This window comes from Diabrotica undecimpunctata, chromosome 4 (genome assembly GCF_040954645.1).
Source record: "Diabrotica undecimpunctata isolate CICGRU chromosome 4, icDiaUnde3, whole genome shotgun sequence".
NCBI classification, from domain to species: domain Eukaryota; kingdom Metazoa; phylum Arthropoda; class Insecta; order Coleoptera; family Chrysomelidae; genus Diabrotica; species Diabrotica undecimpunctata.
The window spans coordinates 136,629,550-136,654,219 of NC_092806.1; the positions used below are offsets into that span (position 1 = coordinate 136,629,550).

General features: G+C 33.2%; 1 protein-coding gene across 1 annotated transcript in view; it reads left to right on the forward strand.

Annotated features, from left to right (window-relative positions):
* The window catches only part of poe (E3 ubiquitin-protein ligase-like protein poe), a 103,524-nt gene that overhangs the window by 13,244 nt on the left and 65,610 nt on the right, over window positions 1-24,670 (forward strand). The window contains exons 3-12 of the mRNA XM_072530367.1: window positions 4,242-4,481; window positions 9,528-9,715; window positions 11,343-11,524; window positions 11,681-12,002; window positions 12,060-12,353; window positions 13,529-13,766; window positions 16,947-17,276; window positions 19,782-19,999; window positions 21,772-21,898; window positions 24,368-24,594. Coding sequence (XP_072386468.1) covers window positions 4,242-4,481; window positions 9,528-9,715; window positions 11,343-11,524; window positions 11,681-12,002; window positions 12,060-12,353; window positions 13,529-13,766; window positions 16,947-17,276; window positions 19,782-19,999; window positions 21,772-21,898; window positions 24,368-24,594 — 2,366 coding nt within the window. The remainder of the gene's footprint in view (window positions 1-4,241; window positions 4,482-9,527; window positions 9,716-11,342; window positions 11,525-11,680; window positions 12,003-12,059; window positions 12,354-13,528; window positions 13,767-16,946; window positions 17,277-19,781; window positions 20,000-21,771; window positions 21,899-24,367; window positions 24,595-24,670) is intronic.

Here is a 24,670-nt window from a genome sequence, read left to right on the forward strand (position 1 = left end):
CGAAAACTTGCAATTTTTTTTCGAAGGACGTCACTGTCCTGCAAAGCTAACTTAAATTATATTTTCTAAATCAGTAAATATACAGGGTGAGTCATAATTATTGGAACATACACTAAGGACAGGTTATTTGGACCAAAATATGGCTATTGGGCCAAATATGCCTTAATAAAATCTTGCTGAGAAAAAAGATACAGGGTGTTAAAGTTAATTTTTGTTTTTCGTTTTTTGCTAATAGTTTCCCTGTATATTTATAAATTGCTATCAAAATGGGCACAGAGGCATAATCTTAGACAAGAAATAGTATTTTATTTACAATTTTACGTTTTGTCATAGAGGGCGCCACGTGGATCATTCCTAATGATCAAATTGACTCTAAACTTTTTCTGATGAAACTTTTTAGTAATTTTTATTAGAAAATATGACGTAAACATCATTTTTACGTAAAATTGGTACTCTTGTTTAAACATGATAATTTCAACCGTTTTCTAGAGTCTTAAACAAGGATTTCAAATATTATTTCATTTATGAAAAGTATGCTTTTGACTGTCAGATAATTGTTGTTGGTAAATAACATTTGTTCAGATTAAATTATTTTTGATGTGACAGTGTAGTGTAATGTTGCATTTTTTAAAAGTAATCATTACTTTTTTTGATTAAAAATGCCTCGTCACAATCATTTTACCAATGAAGAAATGCGAGATATGATTTGCGTATAACGCACAAGAAAATTCTTGCGGTCGCTCGGCAGCCAGAAGGTATGGAATGTTATACGCAAACAGAAGGCAACCAAATCACAAAACTTTTGCAAGATTATATCGTAGTTTAGGTGAAACTGGGTCATTTCACACTAAAAATCGGGGTGGTCGACCGAAACAAATCACACCTAATCAAGAAGATGAACTTTTGGTTCGAGTAGATGAAAATCCTGAAATAAGTTCACGACATCTATCAGCAGCAACTGGAGTAAGTCAGTCGTCTATTGTTAGAATTCTAAAAAAAAGAGAACCTCCATCCTTATCACTTCACTCCTGTTCAAAATTTACTTCCAACAGATCTTCCACGACGGTTACAGTTTTTCCAACGTATTCTGAATAAACATCGCAATGACAGACACTTTATTAAGAATATTATGTTCATCGACGAAGCAACTTTTACCAGACGAGGGGTTTTTAATTGGCGAAATAGTCATTATTGGGAAGAAGAAAACCCGCATGCTATTAAAGCTAGACATTTTCAGCATGAGTTTAAATTGAATATTTGGTGTGGCATTATAGGCGACCAACTACTAGGGCCTTATGTTCTTCCTCCCAGTTTAAATGGAGATTCTTATTTATTCTTTTTGGAAAATACTCTTAGTGATATTTTAGATGATCTGTCACTGGATGTAAAAAGAAAAATGTGGTTTGGAGCAGGATGGAGCGCCACCTCATTTTTCATTAGCTGTTAGAAATTATCTTAATGACGTATTTCCTCAACGATGGATTGGCAGAGGCAGTGATTTTCAATGGCCACCAAGAAGTCCTGAGTATCCCGCTAGATTTTTATTTTTGGGGACATGTAAACTCCTTAGTTTATGCCAATGAATTCAATACACGAGACGAACTTTGGAGATACATTCAAAATGCAGCTAATCTTATAAGGGGACAGAATAATATTTTTTTAACGTCCGAAAATCCTTTATAAAAAGAATTGGAAAAGTCATAGAAATCGGAGGAGACCATGTAGAACATTTAGTTTGAGTTTTTGTGAGTTCGTTAAAAAGTATTTAGTTTTGATTTATCGTCAAAACGGAAACCTTACGTTAGTTGCAACTTTGTTTATTAGTTTGGTATTTGATAGTGGAATTGTAAATAAAATACTATTTCTTGTCTAAGATTATGCCTCTGTGCCAATTTTGATAGCAATTTATAAATATACAGGGAAACTATTAGCAAAAAACGAAAAACAAAAATTAACTTTAACACCCTGTATCTTTTTTCTCAGCAACATTTTATTATGGCATATTTGGCCCAATAGCCATATTTTGGTCCAAATAACCTGTCCTTAGTCTATGTCCCAATAGTTATGACTCACCCTGTATTGTTTATAATAATGGTATAAAGACAAATTTAATATATATATTTTTTTCTGAGCATATTTTGCTTTTACAAATTATTCTCTTAACAATTAAACATCAAAATTATATTATTAGGCCAATTTATTAATTACTTTATTTTACTAAGTGGCAGCTTTTTTGTACAATGCATTATGTAAAAGTTTCTATTTGTTTTGAGTTTCTCCTGTTTAAATTGTTTCAGATACTAGACCATATAGGATCGTTCACGCAACAATTCAATTAGAAGCTTTAAATGTTTTATTGTTACTCCAGTCGTCAGAGACGAAAATGCCACTGAACCTCTAAAAATCATACGAACGAGCTGAATTTTGCAAAGCATATTAATTTTGAGACCCAAAAAAAGAAGCAAAAAAGTTTACCACTTTTATCCTCGTCTTCCCCCCAAACCCCCCTCGCAGGGTGGTAAAAACGCAAAAAAATCGATTTACCAAGTAGACTTACCAAGTACACTGTAGAAAAAATGTTTAAATAAAAAATGTAGCTGAGATAATTTTAAATAAAAATGTTTATAAACATTTTTTGTGTAAAATGAACCGTTCTCTCAGAAACAACGCTTGAAGCGACCGTCGATTTTGCATACCGGTTACGCGCGCGAAATCAATGTTAACATTTCAAAAATTGAAATTTCATGTAATAGGTTTTAAAGATTGATCTCTAAAAATGGAAATTTTATTACAACTGGTCAATGAAACTGATCAATTTTATTGATCTCACGAGATTCGTAAAAAATGGCAAAAATCGCGCCCAATAATTTATTTAACACCATTATAAAAACTGAGTTTATTCTCGGCAAAATAAAAAAAACTGCATACAAAAGCTGCACTCTTAGCCTTTAAAACGCATCTTGATTTTTGTTGAGAGGACATTTGGGTCAAAAGATATCGAATTTTTACCATCGAGCTGATACAAATTTTATTGAACATTGATTTCGCGCGCGTAACTGACATGCAAAATCGACGGTCGCTTAAAGCGTTATTTCTAAGAGAGTGGTTTATTCTACACAAAAAATGCTTATAACCATTTTTGTTTAAAATGATCTCAGCTACATTTTTTATTTGAAACATTTTTTTCTACGTTGTACAGTTTCTTGGCAAATTGATTTTTTTGCGTTTTTGCCCCATCTGCGAGGGGGCTTTTAAGGGGAACCCCGGTGGTAAAAGTTGTAAACTTTTTTGCATTTTTTTAGAGTCCTAAAATTAATATTTTCTGCAAAATTCAGCTTGTTTGTACGATTTTTAGGGGTCAACTCTCTGACGACTGGACTATGTCGTATATTTCTGAAAATTTAAACCAGGAGAGGGAGGTAAAAGATGCTCCACCTTCGAATTTAATATTTTTTCATTAATTATTACTTTTGGTTAGCAGTTAACCAAAGTTCACGGTTAAAATCAAAGGATCATCATCTGGTGGTGTCGCGTAATGGCGGGTGACGGTTTATTAGAAGTACCCAAACCAAAACAATTTTTTGCATACCAGGCGTGCATCGCAATAAATTAAAAAGAATTGTCGAAAACATTTTAAAATTTCTGTTACACTAAATGTATTAATGATGTTTCATCAATACGAATTATTAAAATAGAAAACCTTTTAATTTCTATAAATATTTTTACTTTATGCAGATACTTTTATAACTTTAATTACCAAATCATTCCGATAATAATAAAAGTGCAGTTTTTGCGGGACATGTGGAAAGTCCTGTCTCGTGTCCCGTCCCGCAGAAAAATCTTTGTCCCGTCTTGTCCCGCGGGACAAAATGCGGTACTGGAACGTCCCGCGTGCATCAATAGTTTTGGAGCGGAATATGTCAGCGAGAAATAGACTTTGTGGTCCTTCATTATTCCTTTTGAATTTCATGCTTCTTATTATTTACAAAATTTCTTGATATCCAAATAGATGAAGTGAGCTTTAGTTGATAGGAGTTAATCTAACTTCGTGGCCATCGTTAGACTCACAGTGGCGGAAAACATTCTTAAAAAAATACCACATATTCTATATGACAAATTTTGTATTTCCGATTTAGTACTACTTGCTTTACTAGTTTATATTTTATTTAAACTTTATCGAATGTACTATTGAGGTATATCTTAATACCATTTATCTCATTTTATAAACGTTTTTGTTTTAGTACTTGCGAGTCAACTAGAAACTGTAAACGCCGCATGTCGTATACTATTAAAGTATTTGCTTAGTGCTCTCAGCACCGCATGTAGCGAAACCAATCCGAGCAGTGCCCAAATTGAACGATATTTAAATGCTATAAAAGTACTTTGCATAGGTACGGGACTGCTGTCCACCACGGAGGTCACCGTCCTCGTCGACAGTATGAAGGGAGAAAATTTACCACAACAGAATCCAGTGCCTTCAGGTAAGCTTGATTGTTTGTTAGTTATTAAGTAATTTCTACGAGACATGTTTTTACATTAAGTTTCGTTTTAAAGCAAACACACAAAAAAACTATTTTGCATAATTACCACGAACATTAATGTTTTCATCGAATCTTGCAAAAAGCTTTCCAATCTCTTTTTTATAAAGGTCTACTGCTAATTCTAGAGTTTAGAAGTTTCTTCAAATTCAGATTGGTGTTAGCCATTAGATACTAAATCGATACTTTTCGATGAGGAATCAAGGAATATTCCCGACCAATAATTTGATGGGATCTTGGTGTTTGACTAGTCTTGTATGAATTAATATTGTCTTGGAGAAACAATTGGTCCCATAAATGGTTGCATAATTTATTGTATCACCTCAAAGAAAAATGCCACAAGGAAACCGCAGTCGTGCTGCTTTAATTTCGAAGGAATGTATGTCACTCATATGACAGTTTCGCTTAAAAGTTAGCAAGAGGGTTCACCACATATTCGAAGGTAGCTCAAGAAAACCAGGACACACTGGCTAAATGTTTGTTTTTCCGCATATCAGTCAACAGTTTCGGTACCTAACCATTAGCATTGCTTTATGTCTTATTAAGGATGTTATGGAGCACACTTTTTTAGAGTTAAGAAAACACAATGCGTAACGATATATTCGTATAGCGTCTGTTCTATTTCATTCTTTCGCCGATGTTCTCCGTCAGGTGTGAAGGTATTATATTTCGTTCCTCATTCTCGGCATTGGCGCAGCTATTTTTAAAAACTCTTACCTATTTACGAACCATTACATCGCTAGTTAAAGTAAATGGAGAATTAACTGAAAGCTTTTGGGTCACTCAGGGGGTAAGGCAAGGCTGCTTATTCAGTCCAATCCTATTTAACAATAATATGGAATTGATTAAGTGGAAACCCACTTATGGATGGTATGGCGGTGTCACCATAAGATATACAGATGACACAAACAAGCTCACTAACTCAGCAATGGAATGATGGAAACGCATCTCAAAATAAACAGATAAGATAAGGATCATGGCAATAGAGGCCAAAACAACCAAAACCAACTAACTCAAATAAACAACTAATCCCGCAGAATAAATGTGTCAATACTAGAACAACTGAATATCAAGAAAAGGTTAAGGACATATATAACAGTAAATAATAAATAGCCTATTTTGGACACTTTTTAAGAAGAAATGGTCTTGGGAAGTTCATAATCCAGGATGGCGTGGAAAGTAAAAGAGTCAGAGGCAAATCAGCTACAGATACGCTGACCACATCGTCTCAAACATGATCATGCCACAAGGAAAAGTACAAACGGCCGAAAGTTTTCGTACAGCCATCTGGATTATAGTAAAGCACATGCGCATAATGCCTTTTTTATGTAAAAGTGGTTTAACAGAGAGGTATTGGTAGGTGTTCATGCTGATCAAAAGTTCTCATTGCCTTAAGACCAATAAATCAATTGTTTCCGAGTTACAGAGGTGTCGGTGATTAGACCATTTGAATAATACATATTTGTATAATATACAGGGTGTTAGTAAATTAGCGCAACAAACTCCAAGGAGTGATTCTGTATCAAAAAATAATGGCAGTTTGCTATAAAAACATATTTCCGCAAATGCAGCGTTTTACGAGATACTGTTTGTTGAAATTTATCTTACAAACTGACGATTTTTTATTGCTCTTAAACTGGCTGAGAGAAATTTGTCGTTTTTTGGCATACAGTTAAAAATTTTATATTCATCATTGGCGTCCATACCGGTAATGGTCTCAATTTATTTAAAGAAAAAATGGTACGTCACTGAGATAGTTCAAATTAAAAATCATTTTTGAATTATTAGTTCAATTTGTGGCAAAAAATATTTCTCCTTTATTTTTCATATGAGACACCGCCGCCATTAAACATATTTATAAACGCTTATTTTTCATTCCGTTAATATATTCTCAAGAACTATCTAATACAACATTAACCCTTCAACGGCGGAACATTTTTTGCAAAAAAAAGTAAATGAAACATTAGAGATATTGGTCAAAAAATTTTATTAAACATATTGCTGCAAGTATTTTTCTCAAAATATATCTACTTTTTTCAAGAAATGCCTTTACGTTTTTTAAACCATAGCCGGCTGTGGTATACAAAAAATTATTGGACAAGGAAATTATAACTGTGGGCTGTAAAACATTATGTTACACTCTGAACATAATCCTACATCACATTTGACACACATAGTGCGAATACTTGAACTAAAACCTTCTCCGGCACATCGACGCCTCTTATTATTGGAAATATTTTTGTCAAAAAATGGTGTATTCTGTCATATTTTCAGTTATTTGAAACCCTATTGAAAGATAAACTTGATTTAGCACCTTTTGAAGCCATGCCATATTTGATCAGATATGCTTAAGCAATCTCTCGTCTGAATTCTAGTTGGCTAAGCTGTGTTTGATGTTTACACTTGTATATACACCAAGCATTGACTACAGCAACATCTAGTAGCCAAGTAATAATTTACCACCACTACTTTTTTCTGCGAATTGAAATCCTATATCTGGATGTCTGCCGGTCCATGAAGTCAGTGCCTCCCATAAACCGATTATATTCAGAAATGAGATTGTTGTGGTACTTGAATAATTTTTTTTTTTTCGGTTCAAGAATAGCGTTTGACTTGAGTGACTGGATTGACGCCATGACATGTAGATGCTACTGTCAGTATGTTATTATCCATCCACTTTACTAATATTATTCCGCAATAACTCGAATATAATATCGGAATAACATTTCTCAATGTTAAAAAAATTAAAAGAACGTGTTAATTTTTTTTTGCATAAAAGCGGCGAATTATATCAAAAAAAAAAGATTTTTGTCACAAATTAAACGACGAACTCAAAAGTTTAGACCATTACGCGTATGCGCGTCCATGATAAATATAAAATTCTAAATGTATAGAAAAAAATGCGCAATAACTAGTTCTTTAAACTCACCAAATTTCATTTGCGTATCTCAACCGGTAGCAGAGCAATAAATAAATCCTCTGTAAGAAAAATTTCAACACCCCGTATCTCGAAGAACGAAGTATTGGCGGACATACGTTTATATTTCAACTGTTATTATTTTTTTATGCAGAATCACTTCCTGAAGTTTGTTGCAGTTTACTAACACCCTATATATTATACAAATATGTATTCAAATTAACTAAAAACCGTCACTTTGAACTTCTGTAACTCAGAAACAGTTGATACAATGCGACGATCCTATGATTAACGCACTGTATCAGTGATCTAAATAATGGTGCCATGAAGGTGACATAACTTTTCATATGTTGATGTGATCAATAAATCAAATTGTATATTTTATGTTTTCGACCCGAAATATTTACTAAAAGCGATAAAGCGAGCTAAAAATAAAGCTTCTAACTAAAAAGCAATATGTTTTGGTATTTTTTGTTGTTTAAAAATAAAGGAGAAATTGGTAAACACCTGTTACAGACTCGTCAATCGCCAAAACTATGTAATGAAATGTAAATTTGTCTAATTTTTTTTGTGTGATCAGAAAGATCATGGTGCATTTTTAGACGTATTAAAATTAAATTCTTTTAGATATTTATGACTTTTTTCTCGTTATTATGCACGGTATTTTGATTTTTTGATGAAGCCCTAGTACGAGGGTGGTTGCTTAATTTCTGGGTAAAAGAAAACAGAAATATTTAGAATTAACAAATGTACTTCAAAATATTCATCATTACATTATACATATATTCTTTTACGTGCAACTCAATCAGAAGATTCTACATATAAGCAAAATTTCCTTTTTAAGGCCACGTTCTTCCAAACAATTTTCACAAAATCGAAACTTTTTTTTCAAAAATTGTTAGAAAATACTCTTAGAAATAGTACAGAATTAGTCCCAAAGGCCCACGCGATCTTGAAGTAGGTAATGATGAGGGGCGAGTGGAGAGGACCAATCGGTTAATTCGGCCACTCAAGCGGACCGGGTGACGGCAGCTGTTTATTTTAGTGGGCTTTTCTCGAAACCACGTTTTTTCAACTATGTGTCACTCGTATTTCGAAACTACTGCACATATCAAGATAAACTAAACGGCATTTTACTATTTAGATATCTCTTTATGGTCGATACTACAACCAAAATTTCGTTGTTATTTATAAAAGTTATAAACAATTAAAAATGCAAAAAAGGGTCTAAAAATTCAAAAAAGTTCTCCATTTTGTTGACTTTTAAATATGTTTTATACTATAAAGTTTATTTAAAAAAAAAAAAACCAAGGGCTTAGTCTGGTGTTGAAAATAGTTGACCACTCCTTTTGGGAACATGAGAAAATCATTAGGACTGTACGAAAAATCGGACTGTGCTGTATGGGAGCTTATATTGTTGTGATGCAGGATAATTCGACGTTTTTAATTTTTTTTTTGCATTTCCGAAGAAATTACCGCTCAAAAGCAATCAAAACCAATAAGGAGACTGGAGAATATTAGTTATGGAAGTGAGACAGTGACAGAAACATTGACTTGATGACATCAAACGAATATTATAAAGGATGTGAATTAGTATATGACACAGAAACTAAACAATTTAAGAGGTCTTTCAGTCAGTAAGTTAATTGAGCAAACTTTGGTTAAGCTCCATCAAGCAATAAGACGAAAACGTCCACGGAAACTGTCACGTGGTGTTATTCTTCTGCACGACAATGCTCGGTCTAATGTTACCAAAGTAGTGAAAGAAACTCTACAACGAAAGAAATGGAGGATATTAGCATCCACCATATAGTCCCGATTTAACGCCTTGCGATTTTCACATCTTCGGGCCACTGAAAAGACGTTAAAGTCTTCAGTCAGAGCAATAGGTACAATATGCCATCGGATGGTGAAACAATGGGATATATGTCTTAATTGTAGTGGTAATTATTTGTAGATATATTTGCCAATAATTTTTTTCTTAGCCAAAGGTGGGTTTAAATTGAACAAGCCTCGTAGAGTGTGTAAATTTGCTGTGTTGCTGTATTTTTTATTAATTTTTAACATTTTAGGAAATGAAAAAGATGTCAGTAACAAACAAGAATCGTCTAAAAATCGATCGGATTTATCAGTCAGCATTTACGAACAGTTAACACTACCATTAAGAGATGGCCGGTCAATATCTCTCGATACTGGCGCTAGCGGTCCCTCAACTGCACCCGAAGTGACACCTGGTAGTGACCCTTCTTCAGAAATTAATGTAAGTTTGTATATTTTATGTATATTAATATAGAATTCATAGCAGAATAGTTTTGGGGATTTTTTGAAATTAAAAGATTTGTTATGGATATATTGTTGTATAATAAGTAAATTGGTAAATTATCCTGATGACATTTGAGAATAAGTTACCAAAGAAGGAGTACTTCTACATAGTTTATGACTATTTGGTCATGTTCTAAACTTGAGTAATATACTGCACGAATATGCGCAATTTGGGAATTCATCAACATCGCCTGGTAGTCAACTATAAATTTTTCAATCCTTGAATCTTAAATTTAACAAGATAAACAGTAAGCAGAATCATTTCTAAACATCAGGTTACAGGTTAACTTCGATATTTCGCACAGGCTGTTGCAAAGGCGAAGAAAATTCTGTCAGTTCGAACATCTGGTCTTCTAGCTGGCACACCTGCTTTTACTCCACGTCAGTTGCTGCCTCTGTAACTAGTCTATCTACCACACAGCCTTCAGAAAACCAGCCTTCTAGCTTACTTACACGACCAGCACCACCCAAGACATCCAATGAGCTAAACGGATCTCAATTGGACAATTGACCATTGTTGCACTGACATTTTTTATAAATAGTGTTCGCAATATGCAATACAAAATTGTTTGTATTTGACTCATGCTTATGCCCAATGATTTGCTTAAGTAGGATTTTTCGATTTGCTTTAATTATGCCGCGCTTGGCCTCAATGTTTTCCGGGACAACAGCTTCAATTCGTCACTGAGGCTGATACGTCCACGCTTGAATTCTTCAAACCATCTATGAACAATTGATAGGTGTGGGGATTTATCAGGAAAATCAAGACGAAGAATCGACGCATTGTTGTTTAGTTACGCCAACTGTAAAATCGTATAAAATCATCGCACGAAAATTTTCACTATGTTTTGAATATTTCCACGAAATGCCATCTGCCAGTGTTAAGAAATGTCAAAATTTACGAATATCGTATTTACAAAGTGGAGAAACTTAAGATAGATGGCTCTGTGCAAAACTTTTAATGTACGCCATGTACTTATAACAAAAGACTGTTATGTGAGTAATCATATTGTTCCGTTAGTACGGGGCCAGAACAGCATATTCTGACAACATGAATATGTTCCATCTCACAAATATTTTCCAGTAGCAAATGTTTTAAAAGAAAATAGTACAGCATTATTAAAATTGTCTCGTATTCTCCAGATATGAACTGTTTCAAAAATATTTTAACATCTCTTTTTCTCTAATTTCCCATTCCTGCAATCTACCAATATTGGCGGTGTTCTCTGTAGTTATTTTCGTTCTCTGTAATTTTAGTTATGTTATTAAAGGATTATAGTTGGATGATACAGCAGCTACGGGATATGATTTAACTGATGTAATATTGTTTCTGTACCCTTAATTATTTTAATTATTTGTTACAAGATACTCTATTTGATTTCTAGCTACATGTCCTTTGTTATCTTGTGGTGATTGCCTTGTATACAGTGGTCTATTAGACAGTTTAAAAAATGTATTTGTAATCACCCTATTATTATCTTTAACTGTATTTATCTACCACTTCTTTCGTTTGTGTCGAAAGTATAACTATGAAATATATTTAATATATTCCATTTTTGTTTTAGCGTTTGTTTTTAAAAGCAAACACAGAAAGTTTACAATCGTTAAGGGCCGGTGATACTTTGATAGATCTGTGTCTTAGTTTACCATCCATCAAAAAAGCTAAAAGCAAAGTCGAAGATGCTTTGGCTGGAAAACCTTTTTGTATACCAACCAATCATGCAGAAGCGACAACTCTTAGAAATACGTAAGTTTTTTACTGAATCCGTTATTTTACTACTACTGTACCAAAACTAATGTTGTTGATTAATAACATGTACCTGTTTTTTTTTCTACTATCAATTCATTTTATTTTATACACTTTATTGTTTATTTATTGTAATATTTTTCATATTTATTTTAGATTATCGTCAACCTTATCTGACATTAACTTAGCCATGTCGGCTATAAACCTACCGGTCTTAGAACCGTTAACCTCGAGCAAATTAGATAAATTGTGTAGCCTAGCTATGGCAGTACTACATTGCGCCCTTAGTCAAGCCGCAGCAGCTGCGGTTCTTTCTATGGGTTCAGTGGTTTCACCCAAGTGCTCAAATCAACAGTCACAAGCTGGTTTGAAAGAAGACGACTTAGATTCAAACGCAGTGGCTTTAGTCGAAGAGACTCTAAATATGTATAATTTTATTGGAAATGTTATTAAAACTTCTACTAGAGCAGGAGGCCATGTATGTATTAAACAATTGATATTTACTAAACATTATAAACGAAAAAATATTTTTTAGGTGTATCAAAATTATTTACTTGCTGGGGCATGGGTACTCATTTCGGGTCTACAAACTCATCTCACTTCCAGTACGTCTACGGAAAAATCACCACATCTTAGAGAAAGAGAGGAAAAGGGTAGAAGCCCCTGTAAAAGTCGAGACGGAAATACTGCCAGATCTGGATTACAAAAATTTCAACAATCATTTGGAGTTCTTTCGGTAGCTCTGGCTTCTAGGGCGCTTAGTTTGTTATCCGAATTGTTTGACGATTTATATTTAGAAGTGTGTGGTGGAGCAGGGAGTATAGTCCAGGTAAGTACAGTAGATCTGCTGGATCTTTGCTTATCGTGATCATTCATATTATAGGATTTAAACCAAAACGTTTGAGCATAACTTACGTCGGTTATAAGAATTAGAAAATGGCTAATATTACGATGAAAATTTTCGGAAAACTACAGATTGTCCAATCACATCTACAGTAAATAAAAATATAAACCGGCAGTAAGCGGAAATAAAAGTGTTTTCATTACATAGAAACAAATATATGGGTTATGATTTAAAATACTGAATAGAAATCTACCTCAGAGGTCTATCATCTCAATCATTCTGTTTATTCAGTGTCAATTATGGTTTTCAGAATTAATTAATGACTTTGTTTTTTTACTACTATTGGGGAGACTGATGGATTCAATATATAAGAGCTTTGAGTCTCAATGGGTATTATCCATACAAAAAGACTAACACCAACAGTGGCACAACCCAGTGCTTTATGCTCGATTACATATACAGGCAAGATATCAACAAACTTAGCCAAATACATAAAAAAGAAACGAATAACGCTAGCTTTCAAAACAAACAACAACTTAAGCAAATATATTAAGAACAACAAGAGTCAATAGAAAAAACACTTCCACAATGTTGTATATAAACTTTCATGTGGCGACTGCCCAAAAACTTACATCGGTCAAATGGGTAGAACCTTCGACAAATGTATAGCAAAACACAAATATACTTTCAATAATAGAAAAACAGATTTTACGTACGCTCTTTACCTTCTAAATCATATTCATTCTTTTAATAATCAAATTAAAAAATGCAGATATAATTCTGAATGATCAACTTGAGACAAACAGTTCTCTCCTCCTCAACTTATTCAGTTAAAGACTATAAAGTGTAAACACATACCAAAATTAGATCACTTGAGAAAGGCACTCTGGCCAAAACAGCTGTAGTTATAATAATTTAAAATACATTTTGTGGAAGTGTTGAGAACAAAAGTTTTCAGTGTTTTATTGTTAGAAAAATTAGCTTGTTTCACGGTGTTGTATTGATAATTTTATGGGCTAAATAGAACTAAAAACATAGTATAGAAAAATATGAAAAAATTCTATTAAAAAATCAATTTTATTTTTTTTTACTCGTGATAATATTGCTTATACCGTATATCAAAATATTTAAAAAAAATTAAAATTAACAACTTCTTTTAGGTTGAACCTGCTCCCTTAGCAATAATGGGCCAGTTCACAGCCTTGCAGAGAATTTCTCGGATATTGAACGCGGCTCCCCTCAATCACCTTTTGTTTTATCTAGCAATAGTCAGTTATAGAAAAGCATGTACACTTAAAAGATTACATCCACCAGAGGGCGACACCTTTAGCCAATCAGATTCAACGACATATTATGAAGATATGATCATGTGCTCCGACGATAGTTCAACGGATGAAGGTAAAAAAAACTGCATTTATTGAAATAAAATTTATTAAGTTCACACTTTTTTTACTGTCACATTTCTTTATAGTTACAAATAGTTTTCAGCATTTGTTTTTACTTAATGTTATGTCAGTCCCAGTCCATTTTAATATTTTTGATAATTTATAAGAATTCTATTCGTTCCTGTTCTTATGCTTCTATATATTTTTTGTTTAGTGATATCGTTCCAACTTACTTAATTTTTTTATTCGATATATCGCGTTAGGATTTAATTTTCTTCTCGTCTATTTTTAACTCAGTTGTTTGTATTTTCTTATATTTTTTACTAATATTTGGTTCCTATCTGAATAAATTAAGATTGGAATAGATTTAATATTGTACATGGGTTTTTTGGTGTTTTTCGTATTGCTTTATTGCTACAATGCTTTTACTGGGTATGTTTATTTTATATCTCTATTTTTTTAATGTTGACTAGTCTTTTCTATTTTAAATAGATAAGACACTGAGCTTAAAATGTGTCATTGTTTTATGTCTGTGATGATATAAAATGCTCTTAAGATTCATTGTTCTTAATGTATTAATACCAATGAATACGCTCGTGTTGCATTGCCGGTTATATCCAATGTTGCAGTGTTAGACTCCCGGAAGAAATTCTTTGAATTTGAAAGAGTGAAGAAGAGTATAAAAGTGTAGTGAAACTAGGTAGAACTATAATTTCCTCCTGGTTACACCGCAGCAGCTTCTTAACGAGTTAAAAGAAGCTTCTACAATAACTCTCCACTTAATAACAATTTGGAAACGACCGTTGATGTGCTATCATTGTCAACAACCGAGTCATCTCAAAATGAAATATAAGTACCGCTGCGGCAAAAAAATTAGCAAGAGTCGCGGAAACGGGAAATATCCCAAGAGCTATATCCGATACCCTATATGTCTAATTGAAAGTCTCAGAAAAATCGCCGGAAAAGACTTCTTTTGTCAAATGCACAGAGATACCTATTCCTTTCTTCTCATTATTGTACTAATATCAGGTATGCCGCATGAGTTTCTTATATTTCTTATACCCTGCTTGTAACTAAGTCATCTTCGACTTCCAATTTTACCCATTAAGATGGTCCCCCATAGAAGTCTGAGTAAACTTCTATGACCTCACGTTTAAAAAAGCTTTCACACGATTCGGAGATCTTATCTTAACTGAACATTCGTTCATTATCCGTGAGAGTATTTTGGGTATAAAGGTAAAATGTAAAAAATAGTTGAGAATTTTTGTTTGCTAAATAGTTATTATTAATTCTTCAAAAGTTTGTTACTTAAAAACAAATGAATGATTATCTTTGGATAAAGCACCCTGTCAATGATAGTTCTCAATGCGTAGATTCAAAAAGTCAATGGGAACTAGGCCTGAAAAACTCTTATTCTGAAACTACAGACTTTTGAAGTTATTGATGTACGAGACATATTTTCTTAATGCATATTTGCACGATGAATATGAATCAGTGGTCCAAAATAGATACATCATATTTTAGTCTTCAGAAAACCGCCAAAAATCTTCGAAAAACTGAAGAACAGTGGTAGAAAATGTGCTGCTAGAGAGACATAACTCCAGCATAGCTGCAGTTTTGCCTTGTTTTCAGAAAACTACTGAAGCGCCTTCAGAAAACTGAGGAACAACTACACCAAGTGCTGCTAGAGTGGCACAAGACATCTCACGCATGCAGAATATATACCTGACCTCAGCAAAATAACAGCGGCATTTGATTTAAAAAAAAAAAACGCTGAATCATTATTAAAAAAATGAAGAACTGCTTCAGTGATAATTGCTGCATAGACAATACCTAAAATATCACGTTATCACAGAATTTCTTTTTTAAAAGATTTGAAAATCACAAGATTTTTTTGAAACAAAAATTCATCAAATAGCCAGTTAAGGCAAGAAAATTCTAAGTCCGATCAGTTAAGATCATGCTATGCCAGATTTCAATCGTTTATGAGAAATTCAGGTTTAAGTTATCTTCAACTATCTGTATGTTAAGTTTCTGCTAATTTCGGTTAGATGCATCATAAGTCGTGTTAAGCAACGACCTATGAGGATACTTAATATTGGATTGATGTCTTGCAAAGCCTAAAAACCACAACACACTGGTTATATGAGCACAAGTACCAACAGTTCTTGCACCAGATTGACAGGTACAGTAGTGTCCGCCAATCGGGTCTTCTGCAGGCTCATCTTCATCAACCATGTAGGAAATGAATATTTGGTTTTTTTAGCGTGTTGAAACCTAGAAAATATTCGAACTCTTGAATCTGGGTTCATCTATATTCCCATCAATTTGAATCTCTTCGTCAATGTCTCTAATCTTGTATGTAGGAGGGTACAAGTTTAATCTGATATATCCCAATCGTAAGATCTTTTAGGTATTCTAAATCGAAAACAAGATTATGAAGCCTTCCCATTGATCATTTCTTCTAATCAGTTTGTCATTCTCAACTCTAGCTTGTACCACATTACGAATTAATAATCTTGCTAATAATTGTCAAGCACCTTCAGCTGTAGCACCTTCCATGTAGATCAGTGGGTGGTAGTTATTTAATAATGATTCACCTTTTTTTTTTAATTAAATGGTGCTGCTGCCTTGCTGAGGCCAGTTATGTATTCAGCATGCGTTCTTCAGTTTTTCGAAGACTTTTTAGTTGTTTTCTGAAGACTAAAATACGATGCATCTATTTTTGACCACTGATTCATGTTCAGCGTGCAAATATGCATTGAGAAAATATGTATCTGTTCTTTCATAAACCAATATTTTGGTTCACTTGACTGAATAAGTGCGCTTGACGTACACTGAGCACCTGAATCCAATTACTTCAGTAGGCTGTAGCTTCAGAATAATAGTTCAAGAATAATTTAATATATTTTTTGAATTTTCTTGTTAAAACTTTCTAAATTTTTTTACATCTTGTTAATTCTGTCGCTGGTACTGGTATTTTGTAGTAATCTCTTGCGTAATGATATTAATTTTCTAGTTTTTTACAGTTTTATTTAACAACAAGAAATACATTCCATAATTTATTTCATAATAAATTTCATTATTTTTGTATCTTTTCTTTAATGTGATCGTTTCATAAAGCAGTTTGTATATTGAGATCATAAGCTAAGTAGTATTTCATTTCCTATTGTGATATACTTATTGTTTTCAGACGATGACAGTGAGCCCATCTTAGGTCAATGGTTTGAAGAAACCCTTGCGCCCCCAGAAACAACCGAGTCCAAATCGCCAACTTCTGAAAATGGAGAAACTAAAACTGTCCAAAACGAACGATCTCGATCCATGGTTCCGGAAAAAGGAGAAGCTCACGGATTTATCGCTCTTTCAACTAGTGTTTTCGAGTTCTTAAATAAACACTTCCTTTGTACGAAGAGTACGTTTATATCGAGGTACGTCAAAAATGGCTTAACGGAACAGCAGATGATTATTTTGGCTGCGATCATTAGAGACTTGGACAGGGAAACAGCTAGGACTGAAATAGGTAAGTACGTTTTAGTTTAGGAATATCCATTTAAATTGAGTAACTATTTTTACTGATCATCTTAGTATATACCGATCAAAATGGTTAAATAAGACATAGTGGTTTTATTAGAGAATAGCAAAATTGTCAAGTCTTCCAAGCATGCCCACTGCTGGAACTATTTTGTAACATATTATCTGTATGCTGTTCCTACTTATCGTTTATCTATATGCAAGCCGAGAACTGCATCTTCCTATGTGCATCTACATTTGAAATTATCATATATGATTCTTCTGAGAGCACTCTTTTAGTGCGTCATTAATTATGACGTCATATAACGTATTGGATGTTTCGAGAATTATTTCATGTAATTATTGACGAATTTGGCAGATGCCAGGATCGTACTTAGCCACATGTGAAAAGCTTATGGCATTAAACTAGTATTTTTATTACAAGGTGGATTAAATAGTAAACAATATTGTTTATTAAATTTATAAATATGGAAACATTTAAAAATGACAAAAAACGATCCAGTAATAAATAAACACAAAAATGACGGTTTTCAAACATGTTTATTGGGTAACTAATATAATTATATCACGACATATCAACTAATAATATATCTAAAACAAAAAAATCATAAAGGCGACGGGAACTGTAAGAGAAAATCATGTGCAAAAATATCCAGTAATGGTGTCTTAACTAATGAAGAAAATGGCAAGAGGTACATACGATTATAAATTCGACAAAACTAATGAAATTTTGCATGTGAAATGGTATAATAAGAGTGTTTGTTTATGTTATCCAATAATGATACCATTGAACCACTAGGTCACGTAAAAAGGTGGTCCAGAGCATCAAAATCAAAAGAAAATGTAATATAACCATTTTTCTTTTACTAAACATTCTGTATACCTGAGTCCTGGTGGCAAATTCTTATTTATTTATTATCAATTTGGGTTCACGACTAGTGGCTACTGATTAGTTTATTGTGATGGAATAATCAGAATCTTTTTGGATACCATTATTTGTCAATCGTCTTATAGTTGGCAAAGAAATTACTTTTTAATTAATTAATTTTAAACTTACTTTACGAACAGCAAAAATTGGAATGTACTTTGTCCGGCTTCCTTTTCTAATTGAAAATAGTTAAGTAATTTGGGTATCAGTACTTTCTCTTTTTCCGTATATTGGCATTTTTAAAATATTTTAATGAACAAATAGATAATCCAAAACAAAAAATAATGCACAGCGCTGTGAAATAATGTTACTGTTACTGAACGACAACGCTTTACTCGTTGACACTTTGAAAGGATGGTCAACATGAATGAAGTCTTACGTCTATTGTTATCTGTATTTGCTACGCATATCATTTCAATTATTCTTGCTTGAAAAATGTTAATTGTTAAGTTTCAGGATAGTATTTAATAAATTGATACATCTGAAATTTTCTTATACGTTTTTATTGTCCATTATTGTTAGTTTTGCATTGTTGCAACCTCAGCAGTTCATTTAGTATCCCATATTCATTTATCAGCAGCTTTTTTATTCTTCAGCTTTTCAAATGTTTTTTAGACTTCCTGTCTCTTTATAGTATCTTTGTGAAAGGCAGCGCTTTCGTAAATATATCGCTTTCCAAACATTATATATAAAGACAGACGTGTCCTTGTTTTTTTAGTACCAAACCGTCACTTAAGTATCTAGGCTATTGGATACATGAAACCTTAGACCAAGAACAAGAGGTTAAATGTAGAATAGAACAGGCAAGAAACACCTTAAAGATGCGACAGTTACTCACTACCCGTAATCTTGATTTGTCCCTACGATACCGCATGATAGTGTTATGTATGTGTACTATTACACGGCGTGGAAGCTTGGACAGCTCGTTACGACGTTTACAGAGCTTTGAGATGTGGATATTTCGTCGTATGCTGAAAATTCCATGGACCGACCGCGTTAGAAATGAAGAAGTTTTAAGGCGTATGAATAGAGAACGTGAATTCACAGAAATTGTCAAGAAGCGTAAAACGTCTTATCTTGGACACATATTTAGACACGACAGGTATAACTTCCTTCAGCTTATTATAGAAGGGAAAATAGAAGGCAGACGCGGCCTGGGTAGACGACAAATGACCTGACTGCGCAACATCAAAGATTGGACTGGATTAGACTTTCAAAGTTTAATAAGGAAAGCCCAAAATAGGGAAGACTTTGCAGAGGTCATCGCCAACCTTCGCTAAGAAGACGGCACCTAAAGAAGAAGAAACCGTCACTGTATCTAATTGACTGATGAATGTAAAAATGTCGTTAAATTATGAGTGTTAATTTGGGACAGAGAATTGGCGGTTGACCAAATAGACCACCAGAACAGTACAGAATAACATTTAATAAGCGGTACATATCTGTACCACCGGAGAACTTGAGTCGATATTTTAGAGGTTCATTTTATAAAATCTCGGTCCAGTAAGAGTTAAATATGTTGTTTTGGTTTAGGTTTTAAATATATGATTTTTTTTTATATTACAGGAACAATTTCTGTGTATTTCGGCCAAGCGCTGGGTCAACTTTATTGCGAATTCTCCGGAGCACTAACTAGATTCGCACACAACTTAGTAACGAATGGAAATTTGAGTAATTTGCAAGCTTGCCTTTTAAATCACCTAGGAGTATCTCCCTGGAATACCGATGTCCCTCACGCGTGGCCCTTACAAGTATATCCAAGAACATTGGCTGTCTTAGCTCAGGTAAGAGTGTTTGTATATTTTAAGAGATGGGCACAATCTGCAATAATTTTAGGTGGGTATTAAGAATACGAAAGGTGAGACAGCGCAGACGTTTCTACGTAACTTTGTTAGTATGAGTCGTTGACGGGGAGACGCAAAAATTGTCAACTTAATGTAATTTAATGTCAAATTGAAAAATCCAAATACATATTTACAAATAAAAAATTAAAAGAACTAATCCCTCAGTACTACTGCAAGTTCTGTACTATCGCAATCTTTAAATCTTTCAAGGTTAAAAATAGTTCTTTATAAGTATATATAAATCTTTCAATGTTTAGATCTTTTGAGGTCTAGTTACTTCTCTTTCGATTTCATTCAGCGTTAAACACGTGACAGTTAAACTTTTGACAGTTTTGTTTCCCTCCACTTCGTTATGTATTTTGAAATCCATAGGATGGTAACTACATTTGTGAGTTTGATCTTAAGTGCCATCTTTTTGCAATATGTGTTTGTATATTTCAGTCCTTTCTTAACTATGTTACAGAGGATGTTTTCTTTCCTTCCTCAGAACTTTTCCATCGCAGGTATTACGATGTCAGCGGCGTATTCTTGATTGGATACCAAGAGATATTGGCCAAATCCAGTGGACATTATATTTTGATCTACTACTAGACTTAGCATGAATGAGGGACACAATTCCCTCTTGTGGCCAGCTTCTAAGTGTGTAGATGCAGAAGGTGTCTTTGTTTTATTTTCATCTTTACTATTCGTGAACTAAGTAGCTGTACAGTGTTGTTTATCTCTTTCGTTCCGTTCTCTTATGGCTGTTTCATGTAGAGTGTTGTCAGTTGTCCCTTCTGTATCTATAAAGGCACACACCAATGAGGTTTATGTTGTCTTTCCCGTTTTTATCATGCTGACAAAAGTGTAAAGGCATCTGTACCAGAATTTCTGTTCTGATAAATATAATTATCAACAGAATAAATATAAACAGACTTTTCTATCGTTTCTAAAGCGAATGATTGAGGCTGTCATGTCTTAGGGATTTTGGGTGTGTTGTATCATTTCCCCCCAGTTTTCTAATATCACATTAATTTAAAAATTAGCAAACTTATATATTATCCATATATATTTCCATAAAAGTATCATATTCTTTTAAATAATTTTGTTTGCAATCTCCGGTAATAAATTTGAAGTAGTCACACTTGTTTTTTCACTAATTTCTTCTGGACTACATCTTTCAAATTCGGAATTTTCACTATCCTTATGAATCCGTAAAGCTTCACCCAAATATACTTGGTCTAAAGACACTTGACATAAGACAGATCACCTGTAGTCATTTGACCTAACGTCATTTGTCATCCGAACTAACGTTAGGTTAGGCAATGTCAGTGATAATTTAACCTAATAGGCCTTTGGGCATTGCAAGAAGAATGATGACAATGACATTCTTAGGAAGATCGAAGATTCAAATGCTTTCAAAAGTAACTCGAGTTTTCAACCAGAATGTGGAAGAATTGCACTAATCAACTGTGATCTATATCTTCTTATGATGTTGGCTACCACATTGACCCATCTTTTTGTATTCACTCTGCAGCTTGAAATATATCAGTTGACGTTAGACCAGTCCATTTCCTAAGATTGCCCAGCCAGGAAATACGTCTGCGTCCAGAGTCTCTCTTACCCTAAATCTTGCCTTGTAGAATTAACTGTACTCACAACATAAACTGACATTTTATGTATATAAATCGATGAAATAAGTTACCATAAATATATTGCTTATTTGGTTATAGGTTTTGCTTTTGAGACCACAGAACGAGAAAGAGGCATCTGTAATTAGTATATGGCATAGGTTGGTGAATACACTCATAGAAAATGTTCTCAACAATCCTCATTCTGTCGTGGAATCAGAAAATGAAGGTAAGATTAAAGTCAATTAATTAATTATACATAAAACTAAGTAGTCCATATTAAAGACCCAAGTTTTTATAGTTCAAATAAAATAATTATTATGTAAATGGGAATAAGCCACAACTAAAGGTTAAAGTAAGTTTATTGACGTTTCAATTTCCACTTCGGAAGTCGTTCTCAAAATATAAACATTAGTTTAAACAAATTTTGTTTTTTTGTTACTTGGTGAAAAATTCTTCTAATAATTTAATTTTATCTGACTCATTTATATTGACAATTCAGACATACATTATACATTTTAAAGTAGACTTTAAAATGATATTGCCAATATTGTTGAGTTGCGTTCCTGTGACGACTTTACTTGTAAAGTAGTTCATTCGATTGCATGAAATCAACTTTAACTTGAGAATATCCGTCAGAAAAGATCATAGCATGTAATTCGTCTTTAAAAAGACAAACACATGCCATGATGACAGTAAAATTCTCCTGTTACTAAGATCGACCGACTACATCCGGAGATTAACTGTCCGCCACTTTTAAAAACGGTAGTTTTTCGCAAAACGTTTATCTCCGGATCTAGTCGGTTGGTTTTAATAAAACTTGATGTATTTAGTCAATTTGGTATTTGGAAAAATGGTCAATTTTTGAACAATTTGAATTTTTAGCATTCTAGACGATAATAGTCCCTTAAATTAGAAAATCAGATCTTAAGTATATACTCTGTTATAAAAATATAATATCAGAATATATATATATATATATATATATATATATATATATATATATATATATATATATATATATATAGATCGAACGAATTTAAAACGGAACATACAATTTAATATATGTCTGTTTGAACTGCATTTGAAATAGTGGACCAATATAAAACTTGGACAAAAATAAATCCATACCCGGTGATAGACATTGTATAAAATATCGTTCAACTATCTGTCTCCTTTAAAGGAAAGAGGAGCTTGCCTAATAGTCGGAGAGATAGAGCCGAAATTTTGAACTGATCGGTAATAAGACATTTCTCTATTGGAATATATTCATTGTAACTGAGTTAAGACTTTGCCTTACAGGCGGACGCCCCTCTTGGTACAGGGGGTGGCTATACAGGGATGAAGTTGTCATTTTTTTCGGAAAAATTAACGATCGATAATATGGCTGAAAATTTGCCCAGAGTAAGATCTTGGTATAACTAGACGAAATCCCAAAGGGCGGACGCGAGAGTGGATACATAAGGGGTGGCGGACAGAGGTGAAATTGCAATTTTTTGGGGAAAAATTAACGATAATATGTCCGCCATTTTCATGGCTCATTATTTAGCCCCTAAAAACTCTAAATCGAAAAGAGCGGACAGCTGGGTTGTTACAGGGAGCCATAAAACGGGATCAAATGTACCACTTGCCTGCGCATTTTAGGTCTCGGTAACAATTTTCAAACTGATTTTATTATGATATTTTTATACCGATTGATTTGAAAATTTGTATGCTCACTTCTGTTACTATTCTAAAAAGCGTTAAGTAGAGTTTTTCTCAAAATTTTCCAAAAAAATTTCCGTAAATGAAAATTTTCGTAATTTTTTGAGGTAAAATCTAATTTGTAGAATCCTTTCGATTTTCTGTCAGTTATACCATGATTTTTTTCCAAAAATTTTCAAACGATTTTTCCGATAAGAAAAAAAAATAGAAAAACTTTTCTTAAACATTTGATAAAACTCTACGTCATCGTCTGAATCTTTTATAGAATATTTTGTAGTTTTAAAATGATATTATGATAATGTTTTCTAAAGTCATATTTACTTTACAAATCACATTTTTTTCTTAAATATACCTCTGGGCAAATTTTCAGCCATATTTCCGAAAAAATGACAACTTCATCCCTGTATAGCCACCCTCTGTACCACGAGGGGCGTCCGCCTGTAAGGCAAAGTCTTAACCCAGTTACAATGAATATATTCCAATAGAGAAATGTCATATTACTGATCAGTTCAAAATTTCGGCTCTATCTCTTGGACTATAAGGAAGCGATAAGTGGTTTGACAGCATAATAACTGCTTGTGTAGTCTAGTTTTTTCAGTGATTCTAGGCAACCTATTTGGGTGGAGTTTTGACTTGTTCTTGAAAGAATTCAGAATCCAGCAGCCCGCTGAAGTATTGGATTTTTATAATATAATTATTTGACAAGCTTTTGTTGGCCAACCACCTAGAGCGGAGTTGAGCCGAAATACATTGATTTCGTATGTTCCGTTTTAAATTCGTTCAATCTGTATATATATATATATATATATATATATATATATATATATATATATATATATATATATATATATATATATATATATATATAGAGGTATAATTTAAAAATATTTAAAACTTTTCATTGATTTTAAGAACATTTAGATGCAACTGCTCTTTTTATATTTATATTAAAATATTAAGCAAGTATAATATTTATGACTATTTTTTTTTGTAGATTTAAATGTGGAACATGCCCAAGTGCTGCTCTATTTATTTCATTCATTGAACTTGATGCAAAAGAAATCGGTCGTGTTACTTATGGCTGGTGGCGTTTTAAGATGTTCCGAGATAGCAAGAGGTCCCCTTAAAGATTCACAGTTGCTGCACTTATCTAGAGTATTGCTATTATTCGACTACATTATGAAGCACCTATACGATCCACCTACGTCGTTGTTAGAGCAGGTAAAGTATACCAGTACACAAAACAAAAATCAATGGTGATATATGTCAGAAGTGTTAAAAATATAGACCTAGATAT